Source organism: Anguilla rostrata, chromosome 16, assembly GCF_018555375.3.
Source record: "Anguilla rostrata isolate EN2019 chromosome 16, ASM1855537v3, whole genome shotgun sequence".
Classification (NCBI taxonomy): domain Eukaryota; kingdom Metazoa; phylum Chordata; class Actinopteri; order Anguilliformes; family Anguillidae; genus Anguilla; species Anguilla rostrata.
This window is the reverse complement of record NC_057948.1, coordinates 26,039,945-26,052,511: the sequence shown is the minus strand read 5'-3', so window position 1 is coordinate 26,052,511 and position 12,567 is coordinate 26,039,945. Positions and strand designations below refer to the sequence as shown.

Sequence of the window (12,567 nt, the reverse complement as noted above, 5' to 3'; positions counted from 1 at the left end):
AAGTCACTATTCATTGATGAAAACAAATACGAGATTATGACAAGGAACACAGTATTAAACACAGGGATGGGCCATTCTGGTCCTGGAGAGTAGGTGTGTATGCAGGTTTTTGTTTCCACCAATTACCCTGGCTAAATGAGCTAACTGGCTATATACACCAACACGGGTTCACTTGTAGATTAGATCACAGAAACACATTTAGTTTAGTTATATCAAAACAAGTTCAAAAAGTTATATCTTCGGCCTTCATTCATGCTCTTGAATAAATGTAGCTAAAATATCCAATAAAAAAAATTGGGTTTAATTAAGTAATAAAGGCCAAAAGTTGGAATGAAAGCCAGAAAGAGATAAGGCCCTTCTTGCCCACATCTGGTTTTACAGGTTTTTTCACTTGGTTTTGGTTTGATCAGTTTTATATATTAAATTGTACATGACATTTGGCTAGTTTTGTACAAGATGTTGTTCATGCAAAACATTTGTCGCCTTTCTGTTTCCTTCTGTTTTATTCTAATTTATTTTCCAAAAATAGATGGCTGCTTTGGCTGGGGTATATCCCTATTTATTCTTGAGCTACTTACACAAGTTACAATGTTCCTACTTACAGTGTAAGGCACAGCAGAAAAAAACAAAACAAAAGTTAGTTACGTAAGACAATACATTAAAATGAGATGAAGATAACAGCTGGTTTAATTTCCAAGCCAGTAATCTGTGAATAAAAATGAAAGGAAGGAAAAATGAGTTAGATGAGGGAGAGACAGAGAGTGTAAGAGACGGCAGACAAGAAATCGATAAAGCAACATGAAACTGATGACATGAAAGAGATGCTGACAGCACAACATGCCCTTTTCATTTAGCTCGAAGTATTTTACTGATATACATGAAAATCAGAGCATTTCTCAGATGAGAACCAGCACCCAGCCTATCAGGGTTTATCATACTGTATGCCAGCATATATTAAACAATAATAGTGAAAAAACAAACAAAAAAAAAACTATTAGAAACAATTAAAACCATTAGAACAACAAATGAACAAATACATCTCAAGAGAAAAATACAAAAATACAACCAAAGCAATAAAAGTTTGCCAGAGAAAAATACAAGATAATCAAAAGAAAAATTCCAAGTTTATAAGACAACTATAAAAACCCGAATACAAACAACAATTATAAATAAATAAATATGGAAGAAAAAATAGAAAAAAGAAATAAAAAAAGAAAAAGAAAGAAGGAAAGAAAGAGAACACTGCTGGAGTGTAACCATCACTCTGGTCCTGTTGCAGTACGTAAATGTGCTTGATGCTGTCCTGTAGAAGTTGGCCTGTTGACTTAATTATCTCAGGCTTTTGTAGTTTTTACAAGACTTAGATGTCCTAATTCCAATCTTATATAATATTTCAGTTTTTGCAGAATTGTTTGTAGACTTGTTTGTAATTTTTAAATAAACCATAATGCCGTGTTTTTGTAATGTCCTTATTATGAAGCTCCCTCTCACAATTACAGCTGTTAATAATAATAATAATAATAATAATAATAATAATAATATATATATATATATATTATTAATCATAATATTTATTGATGATAATTATAATTAAGAATATTCATTATAATTATTAAAAATACTAACAGTTATATATATATGTTATTATTATTATTATTATTATTATATGGGTCAGGCATTGTGAAAATGTTTTTTTTTTCCCTTTGGTGATGACACTGGCCAACAATTTTTGGTAGAGTAACATTAATTTCTTCCTTACTGAAAAATCACTCCAGACACATACAGCACTGTGAAAAAGTATTTGCCCCACTGATTTCCTGTATTATTGCATATTTGTTATATATTGCATGGTTTGACACATGGGCGATATGGGTGTTTAATAACTTTTTTTAAATTAAATTAAATGAATTAAATAATAATTTAAAAAATGTTTTTAACATTTACTCGGGTTCCCTTTGTCTTATATTACATTTTGTCATAACTGACATGTACTGTGTTACCACTACAGGTCAGTTATGAAAATACAGCTGTAAAGGTTCCCTGACTGCTTTCCATAAAATGGAGAAAGACCAGGATGGGCTAAGATTTGTATCCTTATTATAATGCAAGCCATTCACACAATACATCTGCACAGCTTGTTTCTGGTGACAGATGCTCAGGCTAATCTGCATTCTTTTTCACGAAGACACTTGAGCCTATAGGAAACCACTGTCATTCCCCTCCTCTCCACTGTTATTACCTGTTCTTACTTAAGGCAAAGTTCAATACTGCATTACAAAAACTAAAACATAAAAAGCAATGAGACGAGAAATGCATAAGACGTTAAATACTGAAAAGAATGATTTGACCTATTTGTTGTTGTTTTTATCACTCTTCGAATATTAAACTATTCTTTATTATTTTTATGTTCATGTTCTGAACCTCAGACAATGTCTTTCTATATTATACAGTAGATCTCCTCAGTCTCTTGATATTGATGTTTTTCTTTTCTCATGTCCCCACAGGCAGAATGAACTGCTCATGTACCTTTCTACTTCCCTGATTCAAACTCTTTATCTCTGCCCTAAAAACAGTGCCTCTTCCCTATGTTCACTTTGCTTTACTAATATGAACCAATCTTCTTATTTAGTGAATGGCTAATGTATTACTGAATGACAACAACGATGACTTGGTATTTACCACAACCATGTACTGCAATGTAAACTGGCTATTTAATAAGCAATATTAATAACGACTAATTATTGTTAATAGCATTTCGTAAATTGACGCAAAAGGACAAACAAGGACACAGTGAAAATTCAAACAGGCCAGGACAGATACATGGTCAACGCAGACATACTATGGTGTGACCAGCCATGTGAAAGCAAGCCTATGTCAGTGATAAAGCCACGCCCATCCCCCCACCTCCCCAGCTGACTGAGGATGAAGGGCTGCGAGGGCATAGAGGACTGACGCTGGGGGGAGGGGACAGAGGAGGAGAGTAATCTCAATATTGGCTCGGGCTAAACCCTGGGATCAGGGCGGTCCTAGTTAGCGAGGCAGGCGCCGGGTTTGGCGGCAAGTGGCGGCAATTAGTATTCGCGGCACTTACTCCTGCAGAGCCGTGCACCCAATCAGCTGCAGGAGCTTCAAGGACCTCCCTCCCCGCACTGTGCACCCCCCACCCCCTGCACTCTGCTCACTGTGTCGGTCACAGCCAGAGCGACACTCGGTTAAGGGCTCCATTCACAGAAATCAGGTTTAACCCCCGCAGCTAAAAGGCACAGCGGCTTGTCTGATGTTTAGGTGGGGGTTGTCCTTGGAGGGTTACTTGAAGGACATCTGTCCTGAAAGAGGGTTAATAAGTCCAATCCTGTGCAATGCATTTCTGCGTAAACACGTGTACACACTCCTGCCCTCTTATGTTTGCTTCTGACACTGAGAATGTTGCTGTTGTTTATGCTACACTATGCATTACGTTATATTTACTGTTTCGTCTTCAGATCGCTGGGCACGTTTAAACCATCATTCTCATCAACTGGGGTACCAGTTCCTACTGGTACACACGGCTGAACTGTGTGTACATCCAGTTGATCAGGGTCATTGACCCAACAACACCCAACCCCCCCTCTTTGGTAACAAAGCACTCATCACTAATTAGTATCAGAAAAATATTTTTTAAAAAGAATGCAAGAGCTCTTTTCAAACACAGTGGAAAGACTAACCATATTAAAAACATACAAATTATATTAATAAAATCAAAGAAAAAAAAGCAAGCACACAATAATGCAAATGCACTCTTGAAGATCACAATGTAACAATACATTTTCTAATCTACACAACATCACAAAGCATAACGCAGACTACAAGGTCAATACAAGACAGCCCATGATGCATTCAGTAATTCCCACAACAAACTATACATTCTTATCTACATCAGTTTCACCATGTATAGCCTGTTATATACATGCAGTTTGTTATTACATGTATATAATTTGAGACATTCATTTTCAGTAATGACAGAATATAGTGTTGTAAACATCTGGCTTTGGTATTGACAAATATAAAATGTAAAAAATAAACTGCTGCACACATGTAATTTTGTAATATACTTTATTTGAAAATTGTTAATGGTGTGTAATGGCAACATGAAGAAACCACAATTCCCAGCATACCTACACCAGAACCTGAATTTATCTCATGTCAGCACCATGACTTCTTCACTGTATATCCATATGTTAGAAGCCACAGGTAATAACGGTATGTAGTATGCCCTGGGTGTAGAGTAGCAATGATGCTGTGCCCTTTTCACATTTGGGAAATCAGTGAATGGCACAATTAATAAATGTACCAACAGACACATCAATGATGCAAATGAGAACAGACTGGTGGCCATTTTAGCTGCTGCTGCGTATTTGCGCATAGCTCCCTTACTACAGTGGTCACTCAAACATACTTTAAGAGTTGCCAATGACTGCGTGCGGATGGTTGTATTCACACAGGAGAGAAGGGGATATAATGTCATTACTGATTCACAGTCTAACACGTAATGCAAAGAAGGCACAAGGTCAGGCCCTGAAAGAGACAAAAATGTGTAACTCCCCCCATTCGGTAAGGTGAGAGGAAAAGGCACATTAAAGGTTCAACACTTTTCAGGGTCAATCTTTGTTTTGAAAATGCACCAGATCTACAAGGAGAGGTGTGGTCAAAAACGGGGGGGCACGTGCTACTTTTAATAAGGCCCTGGGACAGATTGTACCAAAGGTGATTCTCTCCTTGTGTCTTCTTCCCACTTCACATCAACCCTCTTTCCCAACACCGAACGGACAAATGAACATTGCACGACTTCAAAGCGCAGTGAACTCAACAGGTAGCAGACGAGGCGGTGTACGCATGAACTTTGAAGTAAATAAAACATCCCCCCCACACACAATCAGAAAACGGGAAACAAACTGAAATTTGTTAGAAGCTGAGAATGAACCATGAACACAAACAAAACGGACAGCCACAGAGGAGGTACAGAACAGCTAAGACTTTATGTGGGAGGGAAATTTTGGGAGAGGGAAGAAAGTAGAGGAGGGTTGGTAGGGATTGGGGGTTGGGAGGGTTCTGGGTTTGTGATCATCCACAACAAAAGGTTAAGGTTCTGGAAGGTATGGGGTTTTCTCTTAATTCTGTGCTCTGCTCTAAGGAGAACACTTATAAGCTACTAAAATGCAGAGTAAAACTAAAATTATTAGTCAGGCAATGACTGAAAATCTAAGTCTACAAAAGTCTGTAAAAAAAATAAATGTGTATATATACATATGGATAGATAGTAGATAAGATATTAGCTTGTGTTTTGTTGTTGAACTGAGTGCGTTATGATAGCTCTGGTGGAGGGTGTAAATAGGGAGTTTTCTGGGCAGAAAGGGGCAGGGAGTGTTTGGGTGAGGGGAGGGGGGTGGAAGGGGAGTGTTAGTTTTTCACCATCTAGGTACTACAGTACATAGACCGCAGGGATTGGAGGACTCACTCTGCAGAACGGAAATGGTGGCCTGGGCTCGGATCCAGGTCAGGGCGGGGTTTTGGCGCAGGTCGTTGCGGCGCGGGTTGTTGCTGGCCCGGCACTCGTAGGTCCCAGAGTCCTCCAGGGTGAGGCGCGTGATGCCCAGCACGCTCACCCCGTTATTGCCGTAGGCCGTGTTGATGGAGACGCGCCGTTTGCGGGCGCCGTCCCACAGCTGCTTGAAGGAGTCGGCCCGGTTGATTTCGCCGTACCACCACTGGATCTCGGGGGTGGGGTTACCAATCACGTCGCAGTACAGCTCAAAGGTGTCTCCCGTGAGCTTTGTCTCTGACATTGGCGACTTCACAAACCCAGCTGGAGAGGAAAATTGTGTTGGGTGGGGAGGGGGGTAATTGGGTTGCAAAGGAGAGAAGAGGAGGGGCAGAAGAGGGGTCGGGGGTAAGAGGATGCAGGGGAAAAATGGAAAAGGATCCGTCGGAAAAACAAAAAGGAAAATGATTAAAAGGCAAATAATGAGAAAAGCAGGCCACAAATAATACGTGGGTATAAAAAGCAGTTTAGTGTGAGGGCTGAAGAAAAGAGAAATAAGAATGTGCATGAATGAAAAACAGGCTAATGGTCCCCCTGAACCCTGCGTGACCGCCACCACTGCTCTCTGCGTCCTGATGACCGAGCACCAGCCTCCACACGCAGTCACAGCCCACACATTGATTTTACCCGCGGTAAAACCGCACACAAATTACAGTGACCTTTCAGACAGTGCTCCGGGACCCGGCAGGTGCTGAGCTTAATGACTTTGGGACGGTCGCCTCTTCTTTCTTGATCCGCGCTGAAAGAGCTCCTTTGCAATCCCCCGCATAATGCAGCAGCAGCTCTTCCTATATTAATGAGGATCATTCTCGCCGGCCTCGGGGGCTCCTGTGTGAATTACTGATGAGGAAGTGGCCACAGCACGTCGGAATCCAGGTTGGGGAATTTCGCTTGCCCCCGTTCTACTGGTCAATTAGCTCTTAAGCTGAAAGCTGAAGACCTCTGAAACATTTGATTTAACATAATCACTGACACAAAAGAAATTATTGTTTTTTAATTAATTTGTAAAGGCAAAAACATAAAATGTTATAAACCACAACTGCATTACGCAAAGCTCCTTTTTCACTTCAGCACAGGCCACAAAGTATCTACTTTAGAAGCAAAAACCTACTTGAACAATGCTATGATTATTACTTCACAGCTGACAAGACCCATCTGTTTATTGAATTCTCACTGTGGATCATCGTCATAGCAATTCCTGTGATCAATCACCGAGTTGTGAATTAATTATCCACAAAAGAAAACAATCGACCAAATGATCTAGTAACGGTAAACTGATTATGTAACGCTATTATCCCAGTGAAACCTGTTGCAGCTCTCTCATACCAAATTGAGCAGATCTAATCCACAGTATAACTGTGCTACTACCCCACAAAAGGATGGATTTAGACATGACAGACAGACAGCCCTCTGCAGTGCAGAGTTCTGCTCTGTAGCAGAATTACAAGCAGACTTATGGCAGCTCCAGCAGTGCGCTTCTCTGGGGTGAATGAGCACGCATACAAAGAGAGGAGGGTGTTTCCACAGGAGCACACTACAACAGCATGCCCTGACCTTCTGCTATCACCACACAGTTAAATATTCACTGTTAGGCCTAATTCAAGTCTAACAGAGGTTATACAAGTCCATACAGGATGACTACAGTGAGCTTTCCTGTGCAGGACAACTGAACTATCACCATATGTGTCACACTGCTATTAACAGATACACATGGCACCACAAATTATAGATATTTATAGTAAAACAATAATAAAAACATCAGGTAGGTAGATAGCTATACAGGCTGCCACCACTTGTTCAATAATGGTGTGAATAAAAGAGCCCATTTAGAAAGCAGCTATAATAATGCTGCTATCATAGTGTTAATATGTGGCATTCTCTCAGATGCAGAATCAAACTGGCTGGTTATTTTTTCCTCTTTAAATGCCTGCCCCCTTTCCTATTGGCAGCATTACACTACAAGGCCTACACTATAAGTATTACATCATAATGATTATAAATCTCACAATAAAGCACAACATTATGTACAGTTCTGCAGCCCATCTGCACCCAGTCCTCATAAAGATATGACAAAAAAAAAGTAAATAGGCTAACGGCTGAGAACAGATGGCCGTTTTCTTGGAGGTGTTTCACTGAACACATATTAACAAATAAAAATGTTTTGGCAGCAGAAAGCACAATCCAAACCATAATTTACCATCATTTACCATCACTTACCATGAACATGGTAGTAGTACATGCATGGCTAAACAGTTTTAAAACAATGCACAAAAATTCTACACAACTTATCACAGAGAGTTTACTGTATGTAAGCAAGCCTTTGGTCTTTGTACCCAGCCTTGGAATTACAGTGATACAAGAAGGTTTTCAATTATACAGGATGTGTCATCATGTAGGATTTGTAACACACTGACTAACTAAAGTAATACAAATATTACACTCATACACCAAAAACAAATCCAGCTGACAGTGGAATATTAGCAGTTGTCCTCATAATGGCATAAAATGTGTACAGTAGCTTTCGCATTGAGATTGGACAAAACTGTCCCAACTGCTTTTAAACATGAGACTTGGTCAACTGCGGTTGGCGTTTGGTGGTGCACCGAGGCTGAAACGGACCGCGGGGTGCTCGAGTTGATCTGTCTGCACCGAGTTGTCTGGACTTAGCCAACTGCGACTTAGCCAACTGCGACTTAGTCAACTGCGGTTGGTCTTTGATGGCGCATCATGGTCGAAATGAACCTCAGGGTGCTCGAGTTGATCTGTCTGTACGGATTTGTCTGGACTCAGCGGTCGGTAGCCGCTGTTGTCCATGGCCTCAGAAACGAGGTTAACCGCCCTGTCATCAACAATCAGCTGGATTTGAAAGGGCATCATTTCAGCCTTCCCCCCTCTGTGCTCTGACGCGCAGTGTCGAGTGTCTCATTACCACATCCAAACCTTTCATCCAGTGCTGTATTCAGTATGTTGTAAGTCAATTGCATGGCGTGGCCAATGATTATTTTCATAGCAATGTGATGCAGAGGGAATCAGACCAGAGAGTTGCTGCAGAAGCCTGGAGCCAGTCACTATACTTCAGGCACCTCAGTAAATATATACTTGCATAAATGAAGCTTACGTAAGGCACCCAACACAAGGACATCAGCTAACCGAATGAATAATGCAATGTTACATCCTTCTAATGTTCTAATCCTACAGCACAGTATGTTTCCACATGTACACTGTATGCGTATAAAAAACAAACCATTCTGATGTAAAACATAGCAAAATGATGTTGCCTCAACATTTATTTCAATTATGGAAGGGTTAGCTTAGAAAAGCCTTAAACATTGTTGCATGGTCAAAACTCAATTAAACCACCAGAGTAAGTATACAACCAAGTTTACAAGTTAAGGTAAAGAAAGCCTTCATAAGTAGGCACCTTCACTACATTTCACTGCAACAACATATAGGCCCAGGCTACATATTAACGGACATACATACTGTAACGTAAATACGTTAAACTTATTAAAATCCAGAATTATGGCTGTAATCTGTCATGCACCATTGAATCGCTGATCTCCTTTTTACCCTGTTCTTTCTTCATAGAGCGCTCTTCCCATAACACACCAGTGATGTACAGACTGTGGCCTTATAAGTCTCTCCACTGCAACTTACCCGAGATCACTGGCTTGTATGAGCCCTTGAATAAATATGGCAGTGCATGAGAAATGAGATCTTTATACAGGTGTGATCACAGGGCGAAGCACAACAGCAGCATACCTGAAGTTTTTCCCATCTTTGCCCCACAAGCAACGCATCACAAAATCACCATGCTTAAAACCAAACAATGAACTGAAATGATTTGCTGCGCTTTCATTATTGCCCCCTCATTTGGAAGACATAACAGCTTACCCTATGCAAAAGCAATCTTGAACGTGAATTCTGAGCTGAGGCCTCCTGCTGGTGGTCTTCAGTAAACCGACGCAGAGCAAAGCTCAAGTTGTTCTCAAGGCTGCAGACAGTACACTATGCAAGAAAAGCTTGTATCCTGGCAACAGACACATTCTGCAGTCATGAGTCATAGCGTAGAGTAAATAATGGACCCCTGGCATTGCAAACTTAATAGTAGATCGTTAAATTAGACACGTGTTTAAGAGGCCAATTGCATTTTAATTAAACTTTAATCCCTTGTGGATTAGGTACAAATCATCATATTTTGTGGAATCATCATATTCAGTGGTATATAGGTCTAAATTTTATAGAAAACACATTCCAGGCACATATAACACAATTTGCTTTGACTATTGAATTAGGATTTGCAAAACAAACATAGGCCTTTGAATTAGAACATAATCTTGGTTTACATAGCCTACATTTTAGACGATTGTCTGAGGTTGATTTAACAGACATTCTTGACATTTATTTAAAATATAATTTTTAGTTCAATATTTCTTGACACAGCACCATATTATGCATTTGGTTTTTAAATTGCTGCATGCAAAAAGTGTTTCAAGTGTTCCAGCGACCTCACTCAATCTATTTGTAAATGTATCTGCTTTTTAAAGCTCACTCAGGCTTAAAATAATTTCCTTTCTGTGTAAACCCACGCTGACTGACAGTGCTGCATTGCTCCCTTATATTCTGTCTGCTCCATAGACAAAGCCCACTCACGCATATAGCTATGCCACATATGACTGCAGTCCAAAGGCTCCAACCAAACAATTATTGCTGCACCACATCTGACTATCTCTGCACCGGGAGAAGGCAGCTGTCAAATGATTTGAGGACATGTGAAATTCTGCAGAGCAGCGATGCATTATAGATGTCCTGCCCCACCCTGCATGGACAGTAACTGCATCCTAAGAAGAGCATAGGAATTCTGACTGACAACTAAACCAATACTGAAATCAGAACTGCATTCATTTCTCTATGAAACCTTAAATTAATATATTTCAAGAAAGCAGTTGTGCACAGATGCATACAGCAGAATGCTAAATGGAACATTATGCTACAGACTCAAAATGGGAAGTCCATCATTGTACTGTGCTGGGTCAAGGCACAGATGTGTTGTCATTTTTGATTGGCACATCAGTAAATCTATATCATGCCCTTCTCTAAAATTAGCCAGCACTAAAATTATTTTCCAAAATCCACTTTTTTCCAATACCTCTTAAAAATCTTTGCAGTCTAGGAAAAGACGATCTGTACATTCGAATTACGAATTACCTGATGAATTGATAGGCTTAATTTCAAAGACCAGTCTTATGAAGTCAATCGAAGGTGGTGCATGGCTTCTCCAGTAGTAATTTGCACTTGCACCTGCTTTGCATTACCAGAATATGGGCCTACAAGACTGATTTTAAAAATATATATATATTTTGTTAAATAAATTTATTCTGTGGTGGTTTTGCTGAATATCCTTCGTAGTCTCTCTCTAAATTAACCAAATCTCTGACACAACACGATTACAGAGACGGCAGCATAAATGCGGTTGGTCCTAAGAATAACGTCTCTGCCTTGAGCAAAAGGACGAAAACGCACAGTAATTAGGGCCTGTGTCATGCAAAGAAGCATCTGGGAACAGCCTCCATCCACAGGGCAAAATCTCCTCTGCCCATTGATTCTATTGCTAAGAAGTCTATTCTGAGACAGAAGAGCTTACATTTGTGACACATTAGCCGCAAGATTATAACCATTGCAAAGGCTGATAATAGAACAACTTTTAGTTAGAAACTGTGCACAATGTAAATAGTTTTATTTTATTAAGTCCGTCAGTCATTTAAACAGGAAAACAAAAGGATTCATTTACAAACCGTTCCACAATTGTTCTCAAAAAACCAGTGGGTTTGATGACTCTACAACCCAGACTCAATTAGCAGGCTTTCAACTAGGGAAATTAATTAAAATAACCTTTCATCAGTTTATTCAGACTTGCTTTGCAAGCACATGGGGGGAAAAAATAGTTTAACAGCAGTCATTGAGAGTATTTCCTCACTAATTGGTTAAACCTGGACAGCTTTTACATGTGTGCTGCCTCTGTAAATGGTGCCCCCCTCTGAGGATGCAGCATATGCCAGCATTTCACACTCTGTGACTCAGCTGCCTCAGACTCACTGCAGAACAGAGCTCTTCACTCGACCCATACCACTCAGTGATGCTCTTACATCACTACCTGTGGGTGTGGCTGTGTAACTACACCATCCAGTAATGTTCTTACATCACTACCTGTGGGTGTGGCTGTGTAACTACACCATCCAGTAATGTTCTTACATCACTACCTGTGGGTGTGGCTGTGTAACTACACCATCCAGTAATGTTCTTACATCACTACCTGTGGGTGTGGCTGTGTAACTACACCATCCAGTAATGTTCTTACATCACTACCTGTGGGTGTGGCTATACAACAGTACCATCCAGTAATTTTCTTACATCACTACCTGTGGGTGTGGCTATATAACTGTACCATCCAGTAATGTTCTTACATCACTACCTGTGGGTGTGGCTATATAACTGCACCATCCAGTAATGTTCTTACATCACTACCTGTGGGTATGGCAGTGTAACAACACCATCCAGTAATGTTCTTACATCACTACCTGTAGGTGTGGCTATATAACTGTACCATCCAGTAATGTTCTTACATCACTACCTGTGGGTGTGGCTGTGTAACAGCACCATCCAGTAATGTTCTTACATCTCTACCTGTGGGTGTGGCTGTGTAACAACACCATCCAGTAATGTTCTTACATCACTACCTGTGGGTGTGGCTGTGTAACAACACCATCCAGTAATGTTCTTACATCACTACCTGTGGGTGTGGCTGTGTAACAACACCATCCAGTAATGTTCTTACATCACTACCTGTCGGTGTGGCTATATAACTGTACCATCCAGTAATGTTCTTACATCACTACCTGTGTAACAACACCATCCAGTAATGTTCTTACATCTCTACCTGTCGGTGTGGTTGCATAACAGTATTGATAGACTTAAATCAGACTGTGTTG

At 40.2% G+C, this 12,567-nt stretch overlaps 2 protein-coding genes across 3 annotated transcripts in view; one reads left to right on the top strand and one right to left on the bottom strand.

Moving 5' to 3' along the window:
• The window catches only part of LOC135241620 (calcium homeostasis modulator protein 6), a 39,905-nt gene that overhangs the window by 17,612 nt on the left and 9,726 nt on the right, over nt 1-12,567 (top strand). The window lies entirely within an intron of this gene.
• LOC135241619 (neuroplastin-like) overlaps nt 1-12,567 on the bottom strand; it is a 33,020-nt gene that overhangs the window by 14,978 nt on the left and 5,475 nt on the right. The window contains exon 2 of one of the 2 annotated variants that reach the window (XM_064312154.1): nt 5,495-5,842. The exons of the other annotated variant lie outside the window; for it this stretch is intronic. Coding sequence (XP_064168224.1) covers nt 5,495-5,842 — 348 coding nt within the window. The remainder of the gene's footprint in view (nt 1-5,494; nt 5,843-12,567) is intronic. 2 annotated transcript variants of the gene reach the window in all.